The 24385-nt window shown below is 35.5% G+C and overlaps 1 protein-coding gene across 5 annotated transcripts in view; it reads left to right on the top strand.

Annotated features, from left to right (window-relative positions):
* Positions 1-24385, top strand: part of PARP8 (poly(ADP-ribose) polymerase family member 8) — a 193342-nt gene that overhangs the window by 124395 nt on the left and 44562 nt on the right. For all 5 annotated transcript variants that reach the window (XM_070056702.1, XM_051853484.2, XM_051853483.2 and 2 more), the window contains 7 exons: positions 3247-3307; positions 3710-3800; positions 10071-10137; positions 17094-17219; positions 17695-18256; positions 19766-19816; positions 19921-20016. In XM_070056702.1, the coding sequence (XP_069912803.1) occupies positions 3247-3307; positions 3710-3800; positions 10071-10137; positions 17094-17219; positions 17695-18256; positions 19766-19816; positions 19921-20016 (1054 nt within the window). The remainder of the gene's footprint in view (positions 1-3246; positions 3308-3709; positions 3801-10070; positions 10138-17093; positions 17220-17694; positions 18257-19765; positions 19817-19920; positions 20017-24385) is intronic.

Here is a 24385-nt window from a genome sequence, read left to right on the forward strand (position 1 = left end):
TTGGACCATGAAATTATGAACACTCGATTGTGAGGCCTGTTTTGTACAGGAGCTACAAATAGTTTTTGCTTTTTCAAAAGGTTGCAAAAAAGAAAGAAACCCATCCATAGCAAAAAAGAATATTCACCAGAGACTGTATGTGGCCTGAGAATTCTAAAATATTTACTAGCTTGAACTTCACAGGAAAAGTTTGCTGTACCCTGAACTAGAGGCATAGAATTGGTTCATTTGCTTGGTCCTTATTTGTGCCATATCTTCTGGATAATTTCATTTCTATCTTTGCTTGCCATCTTATCTTTTATCAGGAACAGATGCTGTGGTGCTTTGATGATTTTTATGAATCAGTCCCTGTGTAAACAGGCTTTACCTCTTTTGTCTTTAACCTTTCAAACTATTACCATGAAAAAGCACAATGTTATAAAGAATAAAAATGCACCCAATGTTTTGAGATACATATATATATATATATATATATATATATAAAGCAGAGATGGGAGAAAGTACACAGTCTGAATTATTATATTCCAATATGCTGCTCAGTCATTAAAATTTTCTTCTCTGAACCTTAAAAAATGTCATAATTGTGTATTATATTTGTTTACTTGGTGAGGTTGTGAAGAAGTGATGATTCTCATATACTGTTGGTAGGAATGTAACTTCATACAGACATTATAGAAAATAATTCAGAGATTCCTCAAAAAACTAGAAGTTGCACTACTGTTTGATCCTGCAGTCTCTCTACTGGGTGCATATCCCAAGGAAATCAGTTTAGTATGTCAAGGGGAAGTTGGCACTCACATATTTATTGCAGTGCTATTTACAATAGTCAAGACAGGAAATCAGTGTAGATGTCCTTTGACAGATGAATAGATAAAGAAAATGTGGTATAGATACACGGTGGACTATTAGCATAAAAAAGAGTGATATGCTGTAATTTACAACAGCATGGATATAACTAGAGGACATTGTGGTGAGTGAAATGAATCAGGAACAGAAAGGAAAACACCACATGTTCTTATTATGGAAGCTAAAGTTGATCTCAAGGAAGCAGATAATATTACAGTGCTTACCAAAATTTGGGAAGGGAATGTGTGTTTGTGTGTGTGTGTGTTGCCCAGGGGTGGAGTAGGGGGATGAAGAGAGAATTGTTAATGGGGATAAGGGTGGGGTTGGAGAGGAGGAAGAGCTTTTAATATTCCGTAGCACAGTCGGATAACCATGGTTGAAAATAATAATCAAGTATTTCAAAATAGCCAATAGGATTTTGGAAGTTCTTAGCACAAAGAAATGATATGTATCTGAGGCGATAAATATGTCAGTTACAGTGATCTTATCATTATACATTGTATATATGTATTGATATGCAACACTGTACTTGACAACCCTGTACGATTACTGTGCATAGGTACAAATATATATTAAGGGGCATTGTTGTGGTACAGTAGGTTAAGCCACTCCTTACAGTGCTGAGATCCTGTATTGTGTCCCTGTTTGACTCCTTCCACTCTACTTCTGCTCCTGCTTTCTGCTCTTGTACCTGTGAAGGCAGCACAAGATGGCTTTAGTTTTGGCGGCTTTGGCCTGATCCAGACCTGGCTGTTGCAGCCATTTTGGGAGTGAATCAGCAGATAGAAACTCTCTCTCCATCTTTCCCTCTTTCTCTGTCACTCTGTCTTTGAAATAAATAAATCTTTTAAAATATGTCTTTAAAAAAGACAGTTTCATTGAGTAATTATTATGTGCCAGATACCATACTTGACAGAGTTGTGAAGTTGGACTTGGGTGCAATGCCCGACTTTCCCACTGACTTCTTATCTTCCATTTGGCAACCCCAAATCTCGAGTTCCTCATCCTCAAAATGAGTACAATAATATTAACCACCTCTCTGGGATCTGAAGAATTCCTAGTAAGATCTTCCATTAACATTTGAACTGATTTCCAATAACAGTGATGGTTTCCCAAATATTGAACCCACCTAGTGCTTATATCAATAGCTAGAATGCCTGTGCTACAGAGTGATGACGGGTAAGTTACTTTGTTGCTCTGGACTTCAGTTTATGTATGTGTAAAGTGGAGATAGCAGTATTACCTAGAATGTTTTATATTAAATGACCACATGTATGTAAAACTGTTAGAACAATTGCTGGAATATAAGTGCTCAATAAATATTGCCCATTAACTTTTATAATTTCATTTATTTCTGTGGTTCTGTATGTCACTATGTACAGCATTCATGATTTCAGAATTTTCCAAGAATGTCAGAAATAGAGTTGTGTGTATAGGGAGATAGTAAAGCTTTTATAGTCTGTCATTAATTTTAAAAATATGTTACCTGTATTGTGTTAATGTTGGTCTTCACAGTGCCTTCATGTGGAGCATAGTATGGTTTTTTGTTTTCAGATGTGTCGGACTTCAGACCTGCCTATTAAAACAGTGAAATTTAAGAGGTAGAACTCCTGGGTCAGTTTCAGAACCACTGATGTGGAACGTGGAGAGAAAATCCGTGGACACGTTGTTGTCTGCCCCTACATTCCTTTGCAACGTCAGATGCTCCTTTCTTGCTCTTAGACGCAGCTTCACATTCTCAAAGTGTAATCAAACAGAGCACGCACATGGCAGCTTTAATTTGCTACCAATAATTGGTAATATTTGAAACCTTGAACCAACTGACTCTTTTTTTTATTATTTAATAAATGTGAATTTACAAAGTGCAATTTTTGTATTGTTGTGGCTCCCCCCCCACCTCCCTCCCTCCCGTGGCCCTCCCCTCTCCCACTCCCTCTCCCATCCCGCCCTTCATCGAGTTTCATTTTCAATTACCTTCATATACAGAAGATCAACTTAGTATACGCTAAGCAAGGATTTCAACAGGCTGCCCTCACACAACCTCACAAGGTATAGGGTATTGTTTGACTAGTAGTGTTGTTTTTAAGTTTCATAGTAAACCACATTAAGGACAGAGATCCTACGTGGGGAGCCTGTACCCAGAACCAACTGACTCTTGAGTTTGTGTGTATGTAAAGATAAAAGGCTGTCTATATAGCATAAATAGGTCACAGAAAACAACAGGTTGAATTAGTTATGTCTGCATTCAGCTCTGAACTACCTGTGGAAGTCAGGAATCAGAATTAGTGGTTTAATTTTAATTTTAATTAAATTTAATTAATTTCATTTTAATAAAAATGACCTAGCACATATTCTTTTTTAAGGAAAATTTAAAACTTAAATGTTAATTTTTGCTTTCAGGGAATATGGAGCCATTGATGATGTAGATATTGATCTGCATATTGATGTCAGCTTTCTTGATGTGAGTATCAATTTGTTTAATTCGATACATTTAAAGTACGTTTATTTTTATTACAGGTAGAAATTCAATTTTTGGTTGTTTTACCAACAGATACATGTTGATTTTGTTGAACTGATATATTGAACAGATTCTATGGTTAAAAAGGCAGAGATTACATATTTTTTTTCTTTTATCTTTGTTCTTTAGAAGTACTAATGGGTGCTTATATAGTACTTACATAGTTTTCATTTTTATTTTCATACATAAAACCATACAATTACTTTAGCCTTCTCTTCACACAATGGTGGGTTTTGAGCTGATTCATAGGCCTTCATGTTATACTTTATGCATTTCTTCAACATAAGTTTTAAAATTTTTTACTCTTAAAAATGACTAAATCATCTTTTAAACATATTTGTGCAGGAGGAGATTGCTGTGGCTTGGGAGGTAATTCGAACAGAGCCCATAATTGTCCGACTACACTGTTCACTTACACAGTATTTAAATGGCCCAGGTGAGTTTTACTTCTCTGTTTTTTGAAGATTAATTAGCTGTGCATTGTGCCTTAAGCAAAATGAGTGCTCATTTGTAATTCTGAACATAAGTGCTACATATTTTAATCATGATATTTTCACTTAAATCTTAAGAAAGATGATTTATTACTGATATAACCTAGGGAAATGGAAGCATGGAACATTTGGTTATGTAGGTTTTTGGAAATTAACAAGTTTCTGTGAAGCAAACACAATAAAACCCAAATGACTGGTTTGCATATAGTAGAAACTCAGCAGGTATAATTTGGATTGACTTTGATAAATTATTTCTCTGGCTTTGAGAGTTAATTTTAATCTTTATTTATCTGATTACTGATGAATTTAGCCTAACTCAATGTAGCATACTTTTGTTTTGGACAACAGGGATCATAATAATATTTTTTGTTTTCTGAAACCTTAGAGAATGACATATCCCAACTGATAGCTTTTTACAACAAAGGATCCTATTACATGTTTTGCTAAAACAAACTGAGTTAAGATGTTTTCCCCTGCCTTCTAAGGTGTGTATACACACATGTGCACACAGGCACACACACAATTTTCTCTACTCACTGTTCCTGTTGTCTGCTGATGCACTGCAGAACACCCGAAAGCTTAGTGACTCCCAATAACGTATTACTGTTTGAGGGGCTTAACTGGTTAGTTCTTGTTTGAAGTCTCTCCCGACTTTGTAGTCAGGTGCTCAGTGGGCTGGGCTCATAGAAAGGCCTCAATACATTGGATGCACGAGATGCTGGACTTTAAAATGGCTGATGCAGGTGTCATCTGAATGATAAGCTGAGGATAACTTAACAACAGTACCCTCCTTACGCATGGCTTCTCCCTTTGGTTTGGGCTTCTTGTAGTATGGTTATCAGTATTCAGAAGTGTTTCAAGAGATAAGATGCTGAAACTACTGAGAAAAGGCACAGTGAATCTTCTGTTGCATTCTATGATTAAAGCAGTCAGAGCGCCCGCCCAGAATCAAGGGGCAGGGACACAAACAGCAGCTCTCAAAGCTTGCCATACGTGTGCTACCATGGTGTCTGCAGGGTTTCTTGAATCATGTCACAGATCATATATCTACTTTATTTCACATAGATACTTGTTTATTCAAATTTATGAACTACAGGAAAATCACTTTGAAAGTAAACCACTTTTTTCTGTTATTTATATAATGCATTTTATTTAAGTGATCAATGTTAATATCAGATGGTAACTGATGTTATTTACTGTTAGACAATAAGTAGATATTAGATATTTTCATTCTTATTATTTGAAATATCATGAAGAAAAAATATAGTTATATAGAGAAAACTATTTTGATGGTGTTTGTTTTCTGTGTACATGCAATTTATTTTCATAAAGTTGGCACTGAGTTACGTAAACAGGTGTGTACCCCTTTCTGTTCTGTCATGAGACTGCCCTCAAAACTTTAAATAATCTTAAAGGAATATTCTAACCTGTAGATGTATGTGTTTTTACTATTTCCCCGCAGAGTCTGTCATTGGGCTAACTTCTTTCTTGGTTTAGTCATTTGAAATGTACTCACTGATTTTATTCTGACGATGATGAAAAGAAAAAGAACCCCTTACTCTGTGAATTTTTAACTTTTTTTTTTTTTTAATATTCAGGGTTAGGAATATAATTGGTCAGTTAATCTCTACTCACTCAAACCTATCTGTTTGACATGATAATACAGCATGCCTTTATTTAATCTTACTACTGATACTTTCGTTTTTGATATAATCTTGAACTTTCGGTGCAGACTTTCCTTTACAATAACTCTCTAAGGTCTTTTTTTGTATGCTTGCTTGGTTTTATAAATCTTTTAACCATCATTTAAACTCATGTTTGATGATTTTACTGTTCAGTTCTACTTCATTTTTTAATGAAAATTTTAAAATTTTATTTGAGAGACGGATTGGCCAGGGGTTGCGGGAGGAGAAAGAGTCTTCCTTCTCATTGATTTACCAACACCCACAATAGCCAGGAATGGACCAGGCTGGCCCTTTGTTCCTTTACTGCCAACCTTGGAGAAAACTGCCCTGAAGTAGACCCCCTGCCTCTTGGTTCATTTGCCTCCTTATTTGGGGTGTGTTGGTGGTGGTTGGCCTTGGTCTACCTATTCTTTCACAGAAGGACTAGTTGTTTGTGGCCCCTTAAGATTGTTTCCACCTGCTCTATTTGTAGCAAAATTTGCTGGAAGTTTCTCACAAAAAAATGACGTCTTTCTGAGGGTCTGGTCCTTTTGCTGATTTCCTCCTGTTTCTATAATGCACTAACTGGTTGTGATGCACATTGCTGTGTTGCTAGTAGTTTCTGCAAAGTTTTTATTTTTTTCTCCTTTTTGGAAATTTGAAGGAAAAAACAGGATTTATAGTACTGTGTAATATATGACTAGAGCTAGAAATAAAGGAGCATATATCACTTGTGATTCCAGAAGAAATAATTAGGTTGTTATCCTAGTTTTTAATTTTAATTATTGCAAGCAAATAAAAAGGTGAGAAAATATTTCTAAAAGAGTGTTTTGCGATGTGTTTTTGAAGGTCTCAAAATTTATAGTAAAATGAACTTGCAAAAAACGTCTAATCCAGAATTTAGACTGACCTACTTAACTGCTCTTTCTGAAAAGCATTTATTCCTGTCTTTTGGAAATGTCTTAGAGATCTTCAACCATTTCATGGAAAATGTGTACTACAAAAACAAAATGCACATGGAGTCTAATTTTTCTGCTCCAAAATAAACATATTTTTAAATTCTCCTTTCCTTGAACTTTTTGACACTTCCTTCTATGAATAACAGCTTATTTGAACAACAATTTTTGGCTAAGGCTCTTGTGACTATATCCACGACTGAACAAGAATTACAAAAATTGGACAAATACCTCCTTATTCACTTTGAAATTACGGATAAGGATGATTTTCATTGTGTGTGGGGAAACATACTTTAAACAAAATCATGATATAATTTGTTTGGTTCTTATAGTAATATATATATTTTCCAGAATTTCTGATATGTAATTCTAGTTTCTGATCTCAAGGACAAGGCAGTTTTTTGTTAAAAAGACGAACAACTAACATTATTTTAAAATGTTTCTCTGAAAATCGTCTATTGATATCTTTACACTTAGATGGTCTGAGTGTTAGAATAATTTATGCCCACCTTGTACAGCCCTCACTTGTCAACTCAAACTTTATCAATGGAGGAAAAAATAAGTAACATTCACCCTTCTGAGAACATGAAAATATTATTACTATGTTCTGTCAAGTTCTTCCTCATCTTTGTCTCCCTCCCCATGAACTATGCAGAATTTGATTATGTTTGAGGCAAAATTGTGAATATATCTGTTTAGAGTAGACATTTCTATATTTATTTTGCCTATAAAAGAGTGTTTATTTGTGTTGTATAGATTTATATATTAGTACAGTTTGTTCCTCTCCTCTCTCAGAGATACTAGCTTTGGTTACCAATTTTAGCTGAGTTTATTCCTAAATGCTTGTTTGCTCAATTAAACTTTTTATCTAATTTCTAACTCATTATTACTGATCATCTGGAAGCTATTAATTTTTAAAAACATGGCTAAAATTAAAGTGTTTTTAGATACAAAGAAAACTGCAAATACAGCACAAAGTTCACATATACGTCAGTTTTTCTGATTGTTAATATTGACATGAATATATTAAGTATAATTAATTGCATTAATTTCAAAAGCAATTTGTGATTTTTCACTTGAATTTTGGAACCTTTTTCAAAGTAGCATTTTGTTAGATCCTTTGAAATAGATGCTTCTTTAGATTTTATGCTAATAATTGAGTCAATATTTATAATTTATATTTTCCATGGAAATATATCATTTGGATAAATATTGACACAGTTTCTAGTCATTCATGCCATGATTAAGTTTTTTAAGTTAAATTCTAAGAACAATTGTTTATTTTGAATAAACATTTGCGTTTCTTTTATCTCTTCTCTCTGTCTCTCTATTCTTAGTTTCGATCTAGTAGATTTCGGATTTTTTTGCCTTTTTTCCCCACCAGATTCTTTTCATTTGTATGCCACCCTCTTCCCAATCACTTTTTCTTTCTGCCTGTGAAGAGATAATGTCTTATGTCTTGTTAGACACAGTATTGTATATTCCTATTTTATCATCTTTTCCTTTAAAAAGTAATTCCACTGAGTGTTCCAAGTGTTAGAATTTATTTATTTTTATTTATTTTTTTAGCCACTCTTCTATTTCAGTTGCCCTGGACTTGAGACAGGTGGGATCAGGGATGTCTGTTCTGTTCTTCGCTCTCTGTATGAAGATCAGGGTATTCCTCAAGAAGGGACTGATTGTTGCCATGTACTAACAACACATTTTCTTGATCAGAGGATTAGTAAGGGTCAGCATGGGGGTACTGCTTTGATGTAAAGTGTGGGACATGTGTGGTCTGAGAATGTCCTACCTTAAAGACAGTGCTTGCTGTAATCAGCTGTCAGTGTGATTGACACTTTCTGTGTAACGTTTCCCTTGTTTCCATCCTCTTTGACCTAATTCTAATACCATTCCTGCAATTCTCCCTCTCCTTTCTGTACTTTTAATTTCCCCTTTTTCTTTGCCTGAAGATTCCTACTGGTAGACAATATTTTTCTTACCTTGAGAAATGCCCTGTTGACCTTGAATCCCCGCTTCCCTTAACTGTTAAGTTTTCACTAGAATTGTCTATTAGCTTCCTTCATTTTCTTTCCTCTTTCTCGCATTGAATTCACTTAAGGTTTAGTCCCATCACTTCACAAGCTGCTCTTGTCAATGTTACCAGAGATTTGCTAAGTGACCCTGTTGCCAATTTTGAGTCTCTATCTTGACTGACTTATGAACATTTGGTAACAGTTTGCCTCCTCCTTGAAAAAAAAAATGTGAATTTGTCCTCAGATCAGTGGAACTCTGAAACCTTTCGTCCTCCTGGCCATCCCTCTTCAGCCTTCTCACTGAATGCTCATATGCACAGGTACCTAATCCGCAGACTTTCCTTTTCATCCAGCTTTGTGCCTTTAAGTGCATATACCCTCCGGCTATTCCACATGACTTCCTTTAGTATGTTCCTTTGACCTGGACATTTAGCCGCTGGCTTTCTCTATCCAGATGACTAGTCTTCTCCACCTCTCCAAACCTGCTCCTCCTGCAACATTTCACATATCAGGGAGTAGTAAATTGCACCTTTTAGTTATTTGCATCGAAATTCTTGCATTCACACTTGATTATTCTTTCTTGTACCTCATGCCCAATCGATCAGCTCTCTTAGAAAATGGAAGCTGAGAAAATGTTCATGAACATGGCTGACCCAAACCACTATACCTCTTGACTCAAACTGCAATTAGTTTTTGACTGATCTTCCCGTTTCTCCCTTGGACCAAGAGATCTTACACAGCCTGTTCCGTGGTATTTCTCTGCCCTCATCTGCTAACATGATACCTTGTTCGTTCCTCTCCTGAAGCTGGTATCCAGCTGTTCCTAGACTATTTAATCATGTTTCCTCTTCAGAGACATTGCCTTTGGTGTTTCCTGTGACTGGGAGCCTTGTCTTTCTGCCCATTCTTTTCCAACTTTAAAAACTGTGCCCACACTCCCCACGGTCTCAGTTCCCTTTCTCCTCCCTCCTGAGAGTCTTTAGTGCCATTTAACATTGGGCTTGTTTTTCACCTGTCTCCTCCACTGCATGGTAGGCTGCCTGGGAGCAGGGATATTCGTGTATGTCCATGTTTTTACATAGTATATACTCTTTAAGCCAGTGAATAATAAATGTTGTGTGACATTTTTGAATGAAGTTACTGATTTCACAGTGATTATAGTTATTGGTTTAAAGAAACATGTATATCTGGCAAAAATGTACTCCCCATGAGAGGGTAGATGCAGCAAAGTAAGCGTCCTATGCATCACCCTACCTATTGTATTATTATATTAAAATGTTTTATATTAAAATGTATGGGCATACAACACATGTCTCTTCCTCTTACAAATAGTGCATTAACTGTCCTACACATGGCTGTTCAAGTTGTTGCTTATGTTGGAATTCCTCATCATGAGAATGATATATAACATGTAAAATATCTGCATGACTATATAGTGACCAGTGCCTTCATAGATGTAGTTAGCGATGTCTGGGGCTCCGTGTGTGTGCCTGCACATGTTGGTACTGCTAACCCATTCTTTTCAGGGCATGTGGTTGAGTTTCAAGTTGATATTTAACTGTGATTTTTCTCCTTCCCAGTGCCCACCGTTGATGTCTTTCAGATCTCCACAAAAGAGCGGTTTGGATTGGGACATCAACTGAAAAAGTAAGTTGATTAAAAGTGAAAAAAAAAAAAAAAAGAAATTCCTGTTCAAGAGAACTGAGTTCTCATTTTGCTTATTTATTTTTCATTTTTATTCTGTGAGAGCATTGCAAAGCGGAGCCTCGGGGGAGGAAATGACACTAACCGCAGCATCACCGTTTAGGCGGAAGAGCTGGCCCCTTGTCCTGCCATCCCACACCTACTCTTCGAAGGCTGGCTGTGTCTTTGATGTGGCCCACAGAGAAAGGAGGGAGAATAAGATGGGAGTATTTCTTGCCCTTGCCCCAGACTTTAGTGGGTCCCCTTGGGTTGACCCTCCTCAATTCAAGTTTACTGCGCTGTTCCAGCCTGGAGCCTGTGACTTTGTCCCTTAACAGGTTCTGTTGGTGGTTCTCACTGTGTGTTTACTGGGGCCTAGGGATGGTAACAGTGTGCCAGCTGCGGGCTTGGGCTACTGTACTGTACTTCCCATTCCTACTTTAATGTTCATTTTGTAAGTAAATCTTCTGTTCTTTGTTTGGTCCTCCATGACTTCAGTGACTCAGTACTGGAGCTCTAATAGATATACTGGGTTCTTCAAAAATAAAGTATGTATGTAATTAATTTGAACATACATAATTTTTACGAATAATTTATTGGAAGAAAAGGAAGTTTCTTGCAGGGATTCCAATAGCTGTAGGGAAGGGATCAATAGTTAAAATCCTACCTTTTGGAAGGATAGGGTGTGCTGTAATCACAAACTTCCGATTCTGGGTTCTGCACATTCATGAAGAGAGTATGCCAGAGGAAAGTCCTCCCTCATATCCTGCATACAGAGCTAGAGTGAGATTCACTTCTGCTTGTTTTTGATCCTTAGGCTCAAACATGTCAACCTCATGTTGGCAGACATTCATGCACTCATTCAGCTGTCTCTGCAGTGGCTCAAAAGCTGGAAGGGCACCTTGAGTATGAATGTGCAAACTAATCTTACTCTGAAGGATGGGTCATAGTGTGACCACAAAATTCCACGTCCAAGTTCCTCATGATCACATAACACAGAGTTTCCTGGGGTGTGGTCCCCCTCGTGCAAAACAAATGTCGCACAGTGTCCGTTGTTCCATCTGCCTGCACCATTTGCAGGCCTGTCTTCTCAGCATCAGCCAGTGAGGTCTTTAATCTAGATGTTTTTCTCTCCGACTCTTGGTCCTCTTCCATGATGGGGGTGGGTTTTAGGATCCTCAGGTGGTGGGTGCCCCACCACTACCATGAACCGTGGTGGGTGCCCCATACTATGAACCATGTGGGTGAAACAGGAAGGAAGGCAGATGCATTTTTAATATGTTATAATTAGTACCTGTGGAACCACATTTATGCAATCACTAGGACTCTGGCACACTTTGGTAGTTTTAAGAGAGCCGAGAGAGAAATAAATGATAATGGGTTTTGAGTTGCAGAAAGGGGTGAAGGAAGCCCTTGCATAGCGCCTCATAAAATCTCCCCGAGGTTTACTGATCATTTTCTCGTTGTTCAACTCTAATTTGCTTTTCTGTTCTGATTTTTAAGCCTATTTAATACAAAAACTGTTTTTTTTTTAAATAAATAAAGAAAACACTGATAGATTCAGAAGCAGCAGCAGTGGGAAGAAATTGCATCTGAGAGACAGAATGCTGATAAATTGCAGATACAAGAATTCCCTTTCAAGTCTTTTTAAAGTCAGATGATCACTGTTGTGATTTGAGGCATGGACCTTAGGGGCCGGTTGGCCCATTTGGTGTGAATCCAGAGGACTTGTGGTTTTCCCTGAAGAAAATAATCATGCTGCCCACGCATTCGCCTCTGGCCACCTTCCACACAGAGCAATGAGGCTTTCTCTGCAGACAGAATCTAGATTGGCCTTGACCTTACATAAAAGGGCATAAGATTATCCTCCATCAAATTGACTTTGACTTAGTTATTTTTAATGAATTTTAAGTTCTTAAATCAACAGAGAATATTATATATATATATATTTAAATTGGTCAACATGGTGTTTAGAAAATATTTACACTGTGTGATGGCTAAATCCAGCTAATTAGCAAATGCATTTCTATGGTGAAAGCACTTAACATTCATTCTCTTTGCATTTTTCAAGAATTGACTTTTAAACCATAGGCACATACCTCAATTAGCCACGGTCAGAATATAAGCCATAAATCCTGTATTTGTCAAATGATAAACTTTAGGAAATTGCACTTATGGAGAATTCCTGAGGAATTGTTTTTCCTTCTGAATCTGCAAGTTTAGCTTAAATTTAAATTTATAAAGAGACCATAAGATGATTTTATACTTGAAGACATGGCAGAGAGTTTCAAAATGATGTGGTCCTCGTTATCACTTTTATTTCAATGAATTTTAATTTAGTGTCATATCTTGGCCTTTATGGAGCTGTATTCTGATAGAAAACACTTTGAAACGATCCATCTCATTTAGTAAATAGGAAACTCACTGAGATCAATTTACCTGATGTAGGAAGCCTCATGTATGATGTCTAGGATTGTACATGTCACAGAACCCTAGAACTGTTTCAAGCTATTATGACTTTAACTTGAGGGAGAAATGGTCAGTGTGAGTTGTGCATGGCCCATATTTGAAAGGATAGAACATTCTTATGAATCTCCAATGTTGGGTTGAGTTTCAATATGTATAAATATAAAATTAGATAATGAGCCCTTAATGTTTAGAACTGTGTATCTCTAAAACTAAATTCAGTTTTCAATGTATACTTAGCACATTATATTATTCCATGTTATCTGGTGAGGACTCACAGGAGAGATTTTCTTGATTCCCTATTCTAGAACGAGGCATGCTTTCCCAGTGCAGCTGGCTATATATTTTTTACTTTGGGTTTTATTCCCTGCATTGAGATCGTATCTTACACACCTGGGGATGATCATGGAGCCTGCCTGTATGTTTGGGTGCCACCTCACCTTGTCACATTTTGATTGCTGTAGTTTTTCCTCTCACCGATTTCCTCCATTGTTTTTATATTATTCTACTTTATATTCTTTTGTAAGACACTTAAGAATTTGTTTTTAAGTTGGCTGGGCTTGATCAAAATAAGACGATAATTATAAAAGCACAGATATACAGGAATAAATAACTTTCTACCCTTTGTGGCTTTTGAATATATCATAGAGGCTCAGAAAAAAATTATGTATATAACTGCAATCCTGAGAAATTCAGAAAAGTTGTGTGCTGTGTTTGTTGTTTAAATACCTAGAATATTTTACATTTTACTAATAATTCTATTCAAATTATTAATGTTTCTAAAAATTTACCTGCTTTATGGATAAATTTTAGCTATGTAGAATGTTCATTAATGGAGACTAGAATTTATGATTTTTGATAAATTTTAGTCTTATATCTGTTTAAATTGCCTGAACTATAAATAACTGAGTTTGGCTGTGGTCCTTAAGTTCCCTTTTAGTCTAAGATTATATTATATATATATATATTAAAATATCTAATCTCATCCCCAACAGTAATTCCTGAAAAGAAACTAAAATATAACCAGGTTCTTTTCCAAGAAACACCCAGTAAGTTAGGAATGCAAATTGAGAATCTAGGCTCTGTGTTACTGCCTAAGTTTGTTTTTAGCAAATAAGAGACACTCATTAAACTTGTTCTGTGTACCTTTGTCCCGGTGTGTTTGGAGCAGCAAGACAGCCATTTAAAAACAGCAAATGCTTATGCAGTGCTGACTGTGTCAGGCACTAGTCTCTAAGTTCTCTACGTTTAGTAGATCCAGAAACCATTATCAAGTGCAGGTACTGTTACTGTCACATTCTTAGATAATGAAACCAAATCCCAGAGAGATTAAACAACTTGAGAAAGAAAGCAGCAAGAGCAGCTGTTTGGCACAACAGTTAAGACACTGCAAGGGCCTCCCACATCTCATACCTGAGTGACTGGATTTAAGTCCCAGCTTTGTTTCTGGTTATAGCTACCTGCTAATGCACACCCTAGGAGTCGCAGACAGTACTTAAGTACTTAGGTCCCTTCCACATATATGAGAGATGCAGACTGAATTCTTGGCTCCTGGCTTCAGCCTGGCCCAGCCCTGACTTTTGTGGGCAATTGAGGGCTGAACCTGCAGATTGAAGATCTCTGTTTTTCAAATAAAATGAAAATGAAAAAAATAATTTGATGGAAAAGGGCAGAGCTAGAATTTGCCCCCATTTTGACATTTTTGACCCATATGGTGATTTGCCTCTTACAGGAACCAAGATGTCTCCTTGCCTTATATAACACCTGGCATGCATGTTTGCCATTATTATGAATATGGTGAAAATGTGAAGTCAGTAAAAGAGCCTGAATGAAAAAAATATCATATTTTCTCATGGCCGATCTAAAATCAATTCAGTTATCAGTTTTGTATAGAATATCTGTCTTTCAGAGGATGAACATATTACAGTAGAAATTAACTTTGTATGACTTTATGCTGTTTGTATTGATCAAACTTGAGTTGTGTCTCAAGGTGGAAAAATACTACATATTTCTTGTTTTAATTGTGTGAGTTTGACATAAAATTGGATATCATTTTTTATCTACAGAGTTCCACTTTTTTAAAACCAAATTCACTGAGCAACTTGAGTGGAAATCAAAACACCCAGAATTCAAATTAGTACTATTACTTCAGTTAAATGAATGATATTTACTGGGGATGTTTCACCACCACAGTCTGAATGTAATAGCAGTTGCTCTGTTGCATAGTTCTCTTGAAATCAGCAGGGAGACAACCATGATACCATACATATGTGCTTACTTTTCTCTATTTAAACTGCCATGAAACCTTTTTTCACATAGCTGCCTGTGACATCATCTGTTCTTCACTTGATGTCAGTGTATGGTTTACGTCAAACGCGTTTTGTCTTCTTTTATCATCAGCCATTGGCAGTTGAAGCAATCCTTCTTGGTGCCAGCATAAACACAGCAAGCAGAAACTCAGAGAGGGGTCCTAAGGTGAAATCTGTTGGTGGCTGTCAGGAGCAGGTGACCACTGAACCAGATGTGTTCACATGGCTATTTCACATGACCACTGGCGTTCAACACAGCATTAAATCTCCCATAGCAGACAGTTCACTCATTTTCATCTCAGAACAACTAGGAAGATGGATATCTTTTAGTTGCTAAATTGACACATGCTAATGTAATTTAAAATTGGGAATTTTTTTGGCCATTTTAACCTGTTAATATTTTTTTTTACCCAATTTGCTTGTCAAGATAAGGCAAGCATATGTTGGCTTCTTTAGTGCATAGAAACAGCAACATTTCATAGGAAGAAGAGTCCTTATCTACTTAGTACAAAGGGTGGTGTCAGTGGAGATCTCAGATTAGGTGTGGGGAAAAATTATGATTTTACATTACTGCGTCATTTAAATCCTGCTGAAATCTTTGGAGGAAAAAACCTCCAGACCTGAAAGGTAAAACAAATCTTTTTGTCCTGAGTTCTAAGGCAATGTGAATTTGGAATCAGGATGTCAGTCATTGCATTTTTACCCCCCTTTCCTCACCACTTCTACTGATTAATGGACTAAAATAATTCTATGTGAGATTGTTTCTTCCACTGAACTCAAGGAAGCTGTAGAACAATGGTTAGGTTTGTAAACCCAATTGGTATGCTTTCTGGCAGTTTGTGTCAGTTTAAGATTTGAACGATATTGAAGGTTTAGTAATTGGCCTTTTGCTAAGAGTCACATTTGTCTCTCTTGAACAACCAATGTTGTACATACATCAACCCCCACTTGATAATATGTGTATTGCAGCCTTGTCTGTCACTGTTATCCAGGCTATTCTGAGCACATTCCATTTCCTTGGTGTATTTATAAAATGTGTGCAATGCTAGCTACCTTCCAGAGGTGTCCAGAGAATTAAAGGGGGAAAAAGTGTGTACATGTGATTTTACTCCCTGGCATATTGCAATTGGTAAGCAAATGTTGGTGCTACGTTCTTGTTTCAAATGCAGTCTGTGTCAGAAAGAAATGGAAGAACATGAATAGCAAGCCATGCTTAGTGATTTTTGAAAGAAAATCAAAATGTTTAACTTCATTTATTGCACATCTGTTATTTAATTATAAAATGTCATGTCTACGTTAATACTTCTGTTAAGAGGCCCTCCTCTGCTGTCACTTAGAAGTTGGGAAACAGAGAAAGTATCCCTGCCTGTCACAGTGCTATGGCAAAGTCTTTACTTAAAGCATTGGTGAAGTGGTCTTGACATGGAAAACACTGAAGTTAGGAATAAACGAAATTCCTGCTTTATAGTAGTAACTAAAAATGTCTAAGAATTCTCCAGATTTTAAAACAAGCACGGTGAAAGGTGAATGGACTGTACTTTTAAAGATAAAATTTGCTTACCATGTAATTCTACATAGAGCCAGTTTTGCGTGGTGTATTTTTACATGAAATTGCATTTTTATTTACTTGATTTATTCAAAAGGCAGAGAGACATAATTTACAGATCTTGCAGTTTTATTTTTTGCTTTTTTCATGAAGTGAAGTGAAATTGGCTTTACTTGCATCTTAATAAAAAACATTGTAATTGGTAGTGAACAATTTTGTCTTCAGTTGTATTGCAGCACCAACAAAGTAATTCGGTTTTTTCTTTTTTTGCTGTCCTTATAATTCTCTTTATGTTCTATTTTTATATCATCTGTTCTTCCATTAGGATTATTAATAATATCATAATAACCTTATAATTTAATTATTTTAGTGATTACTAATCATTACCATTTAATGTGATATAATTGGTTAAAGGACTGGTAATTTGATTGCTAACATGATGTTTTCCTACATATGAAAAATTGTGATTCCATATTAGCATCTCATGATGATATGAACTTATTTTTCTTTGGTAAATGCATTCTATACATAATACATGCAGAATTATTGATTTAAATTACCTTGGAACTGGGATAACAGAATTACCTTTGGATTGACAGAATTATGCAGACATTTGTTACACAACAGTGGAAACAGAGCAAAGAAAAATCCAATTGCCTGCACAACAAAAAGTTATCAGAGAAGAAAGTGAAGTCTCCCCTGCATTTATTTTCTACCTTGCGCAGGTTGGTAACAGAAAACTTCATCATTGTCTCACTAAATGCTAAGCCTGTAATAGTCCATCACTATTCAATTTTGAGCATTCTTTTCTGTGGTCTCAGCACCTGTTTATTTTCTTTATGACTTCAAACAAAAGATGTAAGTTACAGGCATCCCCTCAAAAACACAGATATTCATTTCTGTGTTTGCAGTTTTAATATCTTTTTGGAGTTTCTGCTACACTATTGGTTCCATGTAAGACTCTGGGATGAGGAACCAAAAAAAAAATCTTAGAAATATTTTTTCCACTCAGGAAAAATGCAGTTCAAATCCTGTGTCACCCTGCACCTACCTTTGCTTTCGCTTTTGACCGGGTAGGCTACCTTGAAATGAAGTGGTAAAATATGTGTGGCAAAGTTGAGTCAAGTTTGAGCATGACAGTGCCCTCCGTGCTCTGTTGGTCACTATCTGTCCTGTAGTAACTGTTGTTCAATTTTGAAGGTCGCCAAGTTACCCTCCCCCTGGTTGTGGTAAAAGCAAATCCAAGCTGAAATCTGAGCAAGACGGAATCTCCAAAACGCATAAGCTGTTGAGGAGGACTTGTTCCAGCACAGTCAAGACTGACGACGTGTGTACCACAAAGTCACACAGGACCTTTGGTCGCTCCCTGTCCAGCGACCCCAGAGCTGAGCAGGCGATAACGATTAAATCGCACAAACTCTTGAACCGTCCTTGCTCTGCAGCTGTTAAGCCGGAGGACTGCCTCACCCTCAAGTCGCATAAACTGTTGACTCCATCTTGTTCCGGAGACCCGCGATGTGAGCACAATACCAACTTGAAGCCCCACAAACTGTTAAGCAGGTCTTACTCCAGTAATCTCAGAATGGAAGAATTATATGGGCTGAAAAATCACAAATTGCTCAGCAAGTCTTATTCCAGTGCCCCCAAGTCATCCAAAACGGAGCTTTTCAAGGAACCTAATGCAGAGAGCAGGAGGCTCTCTCTCACCTCAGGGCTTATTGGTATCTTAACACCATCTTCATCTTCATCTTCCCAGCCTGCTGTGCGTAAATATTTTCTCCTTGGGTTCTTAAATGTTAGCTAAGTTTTTGTGTCAGAAAGATCTGTGGAGGAAAGAAGTAAGATTTTTTTTTTTTTTGGTGGTGGTGGTTATTTTTAAACCTGTTTTACATTTGAGGAAACTGTTTTGCATACCAGAGATTTGCGACTGGCACCAAAATGTGAGTTTTAATTCTGACCCAATAAATGTGGTGATTGATTTGCAGTCCTGTCCAAATTCCTGTCATAGTAATGAATGCTACTAAAAATGGAAGGAAGTCACAGTCTTTTTCCTTTTATGTGAACATACAACAATGATGTTTTATTGAATAAATGTGTCTAATCTCTGGTTTTTCTCACATGGGTAGTGGAAAACATGTTTGTCTTATAACTCAGAGTAACCTCCTTCTAGTTAAATGTGAGAGAAGAACTTTGATCATGAGTCTCTTTAGTGGTGGAGAGAAGCAATCTTTACATGTGTATCCCAGAGCTTCATCTGAAGTTGTTCTTAAAGTCTGCTGTATACTGAAGTCACTTTTCACTGGAGCTGGTTAGAGGGGATATGGGTCCAGGAGGGCAGTGTATTAATATCTTAAATCCTAGGCTGATGTTTGTTGGGGATCAGTCTTAAACAAAATTTACCTCTAAAGTGACTGGCATTACTGCTGGTTTCAAATGCAGAAATAGGCATCTTTTATGTAAATTATACAATCAAAAGGATTGATAAAAATTTGGTTTACTTAATATGTATGTGTGTATGTTAGCAATGCTTACTTACCTCTAACCCTATACCAGACACGCCCATCAGTATGTGAAATTGGAAAAAATAAGAAAAAAATAGGTCATGTTTTCAGAAAGTTACACTAGTCTTATACACTTACAGATTTATTTCTAAAATTAAGTTGTAGCTTATACCACAAGATTGATAATTTTATGTGAACATCCTAAATTCAGCCCATTTCTATCCAGTGATAAACTTAAAGCACATGGAGAAAACAGTGTTGAAAATTTTTATCATGGTGGTGTCACCCAAGAAAGATAATTTCAGATATCTTGTAAAAGAAAATGTCATCATGTCCTTCCACATGCCCAAGCATAACCTGTGGTGTAGTACTGTGCCACTCCCTGTAGCTGTCTCAAAGTTCCCATGAGGAATACTTCTGTATCTGGTTGTGAAATAAATTCAAATTGTCTAATGAAGAGGTGTGGGCATTTGCAGCTGAATAATTGAGGAAATGAATTTTTGTGATCATATAAAGATGCCAGTCATTTTTAACTGGAAGATCAGAAAAATAAAGGATGTTATTTGTTTAGTTTAGGCAGAGGTTACAACAGTAATGACAGAAAGGTTACCATAATCAAAGATATTCTTAAATCTTGATATAATTAGTGACAATTCATATTTCATAGCTTTGTAGAAAGATCACTTAGATATTCACCGTTCGAAAAAGATTATAATTTGTATGTTTTCTCAATTAAGATATCGTTCTGTTCTTTCACCTTACTTTTTTAGCCAAACGGTGCAAAATGCATTCCAGTGCGAGACCGCGGCTTTCTAGTGCAGGTATGAGCAAGACTGCATCCATGGCAGAAATATTTCAGTCCTTTCTGGGTTTTCAAATCATGTGTGAACTTGACGTAATTATTTCTCTTTATTGTTCTGTTCAGACAATTGAGTTTGCTGAGCAGCGGATCCCCGTGTTGAATGAATACTGTGTGGTTTGTGATGAGCCACATGTGTTTCAAAATGGCCCCATGCTTAGGGTAAGTTCTTATTGGTGGGATGTCAGTGTCAATTTTGAATATAAATGGAAAAGGTTAAAATATAAATTTGTGAAGAAGTGCAGTTTAAAATTAGTAGTCTCTATTGAACAAATTCTTGAACATATCAAGTGGGACAATTGTGGCAAAATGAATTAGTGTTACTTCTGAAAGAGTCTGAAAAAGTGAATAGTTTGATGTTTTTTACTGTAATTCTTGGATTTGTCTAATCTGACATCTCTCTATTCATTTATACCTGTGTCATCCTGGAGCATCTTAAATGGTAGGGTTTTGAAGAAATGCTATTTACAAAGATAAAGGTGCTTAAATAATTTTTCTTCAAAACTCCACCACTTAAGATGCTTAATATAGAGATGACAGTGTAGTCTGCCAGTTAAAAGCAGTGCCCAGCAGCATAGGAAGAATCAGAGTAAAGATTTCCAAAATGCCAACTTGCTGACATATGCAGCACATTACCCAGGGAGTAGGCAAAAAGTAAAAAGGAATATATGTGCGTATATTACTTTTGGGAAGAATTACTAAATTTCTGATTTTTCTTGCAGTTTTTAATGGGTACGATTCACATAACATATACATCACTATTTAAAGTGTATAATTCAGTGGCTTTTAATATATTCACAGTGTTGTACATCCATCTTCACTTTGTAATTCCAGAACATTTTCAGTACCCTGGAAAGAAATCCCATAACTGTTAAGTCACTTCCAATTTCTCCCTCCCCTTATTCCATGACAGTTGTTTATCTGTTTCCTGTCTCCATGGATTTTCTGATAACTAGACATTGGATGTAAATGAATTCATACAGTATATGGTTTTGTGTTTCTGGCTCATTTAACTTAGAAAATGTTTTTATAGTTCATCATTGTGGCATTTGTCAATATTTTCAATATTGTCAATATTTTATTCCTTTTTATGATGGAGTAGTATTGCATTTTATGGAATTGCTGAGACATATTAGCTCTGTTTAACTTCCTAAGGAATGACCTAACTGTTTGAATAATCTGTGCTATTTTACATTCCCACCAACACTGTCTGACAGCTTTAATTTTCCACAACTTCTTACTCTCTTTTTTTTTTTAAATCTTAATTATATAGCCATCTTAATATGTATAAGGTGGTATCTCATTGTAGTTTGGATAGGCATTTTACTAATGCTTTCAATATGATTTTGTAGTTTTCAGTATCCAAGTCTTGGACTTTCTTGGACAGATTTATTTTTAACTATTTTATCATTTTTGATGCCATCAAAAGTGGAATTTTTTATTTTTGGATTGTTCTTTTGCCTAGTGTATGGGAATATAAGTGATACACATCAGTCTTGTATCCTGCAGCTTTATTCGCTTACTTATACTCTAATAAAATATTTTCAGATTCTTTAAGATTATGACATCTGCAAACAGAAAGTTTTACTCTTTCCTTTCCAATCAAGATGCCTACTTTTTCCTAGTGGACTGGCTAGCATCTCTAATATGTGGTTGATTAGAAATGGAAAGAGCAAAAATCCTCATCTTGTTTTAGTCTTTTCACTGTTGGTTGTGGATCTTTCATAGACGCCATTAATTAGGCTAAGAAAAATTCCCTTCTGGTATAAGTTTGTGAATTACTTTTTAAATCATGAAAGCATTTTTGTTTGTTCTTCCTTTGTCTGTGTTTCTTGACACCTGAACATATTTTCTTTTATTCTAATAATATGGTCTTATTACATTGATTTTTCATATGTTGAATTTGTATTCCTGGGTCAAATCCTAATTGATCATATGATGTAATTAATTATTAGATGCTGCTGGATTCAGTTCATAGCTTTATTTGTCAGGTATACTGATGTGTAGCATACTTTGCTTTTGATGTCTTTGTCAATATCTGAGAGAGATTGTATCAATTTCCTTAGACATTTGGTAGACTTCTGTAGTGAAACTACTAAGGTCTAGAGTTTTCTGTTTTAGAAGTTGTTTTTCTGTTTATGAATAAGATGTTTTATTTCATTCAGTATAAACTAAACAGTTTGAATTGCTCTGTTTATGCTTTGTAGTCCATTATGTCTCAGTTGTCAAATTCACATCATTAGATTTATTTTTAGTATTCTTTTTATTATCCTTTTGAAATCTTCATAGTTTCAATGACAATGTTTGCTTCATTCCTAATGTTGAAAATTTGTATTATCATTTTTTTTCTTTAAGGTACAGGCTTGTTGGTTTTATCAATCTTTCCACAGACCAACAGGCTCTTTGCTTCAGTGGTTTTTCTCTGTTTTTTTTTTTTTTTTCAATTTCATTATTTAAAGTGGGGGTATTAAAATCTTGAATTATTAATGTTGAATTGTCTGTTGCGACATATAATTTTTTCACTAATTAGTGCACTTTGGGGGGCCTGTTGTGGGGAACATACATGTTTATAAATGTTATATCTTCTTAATGTTTTGATCCTTTTGTCATACTCTTTACCTTTAATAACAATTTTTGTCTTCTGGTCTCTTTGGTCTGATATTAATATAAACACTGCATCTCTTTATTGGTTACTAATTGCATAGACTGTCTTTTTTCCATGATTTTATTTTTAACCTATTTTTGTCTTTAAAACTAGAGTGAATCATTTGTTGATAGCAAATTGTTGCATTCTATTCTTAAATCCATTTTGCTAATCTATTTATTTAAATGAAATTACTAAGTAAAGCTTGGTGTCATTTGATTTATATATATATATGCACACACAAACACACACACACATATACTTGTTTCTCTGTTGTTTCCATTTACTGCCTTCTTTTGTGGATTAAATACGTATTTTCTAATATTTTCATTCCTATGTTATAATCTGTTAATCTGCTTTGTCAGTGGTTGCCATGGGGATTAAAATTAACATCTTAATGTTTTAAAATTCACTTTGGATTAATTCCAGCTTGATTTTAATAAACAGAAAAAGCTTGCTCCTACATGGCTTCAGTCGCCCTCGCTTAGGCTGTTATGTATAAAATTGCAAACTATATGTTCATATGTGATATGCTCATCAACGTAGGTTTAAAATTATGGCTTTCTTCAGTTTTCTTTTAAACCAAAGGGGGTAAACATAAAAGTTAAGTGTATTAAATATATATTAAACATTTTAAAGTACATTTAAATGGAGTCTTTTGTATTTGCATATTACAGTTTCTTGTACACATGCTCTTCATTTGTTTGCATGGTCTCTCTAGTGTCTTTTCAGTCCCAACCTGAAGAACACTGTTTGTTGTTTCCTATAGGAAATCTTTGCTTGTGGTGAACTCTTTCTGTTTTCCTCTGAGACTATTTTAATTTGTCTTTTATTGTTTGAATAATAGCTGTGCTGTACAGTAAAATTCTTGGTTGAAAGAGGTTGTTTTTGTTTAAATTCCTCTTATCCCTAGAACTCTGAAGATGTTACCCCACTGCCTTCTGGTGTTCATTATTTATGATGAAAAATAAGCTGTCTTAGTGAGGATCCCTTGTCTGTGATGAATTGTCTCTCTCTGATTTTGGGCATTTTGTTTAGGATATGTATGTGTCATTAAGCTTATTGTATTTGGAGTTCATTGAATTTCTTGGAAGTTCAGATTAATATTTTTTCATGAATTTAGAGTGTTGTATTTATTTAGATATTCTTCCTACACATTTTTTCCTCTTTTTACCTGGAATTTCCATTATCTATATTTTATATACTTGATGTTGTTCCACAAATTGTTTAAGCTTTGTTCATTTTTACTCATACCTTAATTTTGTTGGTTCTTAGGTTAAATAATCTTGGTTGACCTATCTTAAAGTTCAAAGGTCTCTGACCCTTTTTTCTGCTTACTTAAACTGGCTCTTATAGCACTTTTAGTGAATTTTTTATTTTTAGTTATTGTATTCTTCAACTCTAGAATTTCTGCTTGGTTCATTTTTATGAATTCTATCTGTTCTTACTCTTTTGTTATTTCTTTAGCTATCTAAAAATAATTTCATTTAACTTTGTGAACATTTTTGGAAATAGGTGATTAGAAGTCCTTGTCTAGTAAATACAATATTTGTGCTTTCTCTGAGATCCTTTCTATTGATTTATTTTATCATATGGATGGACCTTACTTTCTTATCTCTTTGCATGCTTCATATTTAGTTGCTGAAAAATAGACCTTTTAAATATAATAATGTGGCACCATGGAATAGACTTTGGTCCTTCTTAGTATTTATTTTCGTTGTTATATATTGTAGTTTGTCGTATGATATTCCAAACTGTTTCTATTATCTCTCTGTTTATCATACTTGGACACTTAGATTTTCTTCAGTTAATAGTCAGCTAATTGTTTAAACTAAGTGTTTTGTGTGCATGTTGGAGCAGGCCTTCAGTACTCAGCCAGTCAGTTTA

Source organism: Oryctolagus cuniculus, chromosome 14 (genome assembly GCF_964237555.1).
Source record: "Oryctolagus cuniculus chromosome 14, mOryCun1.1, whole genome shotgun sequence".
Lineage (NCBI taxonomy): Eukaryota > Metazoa > Chordata > Mammalia > Lagomorpha > Leporidae > Oryctolagus > Oryctolagus cuniculus.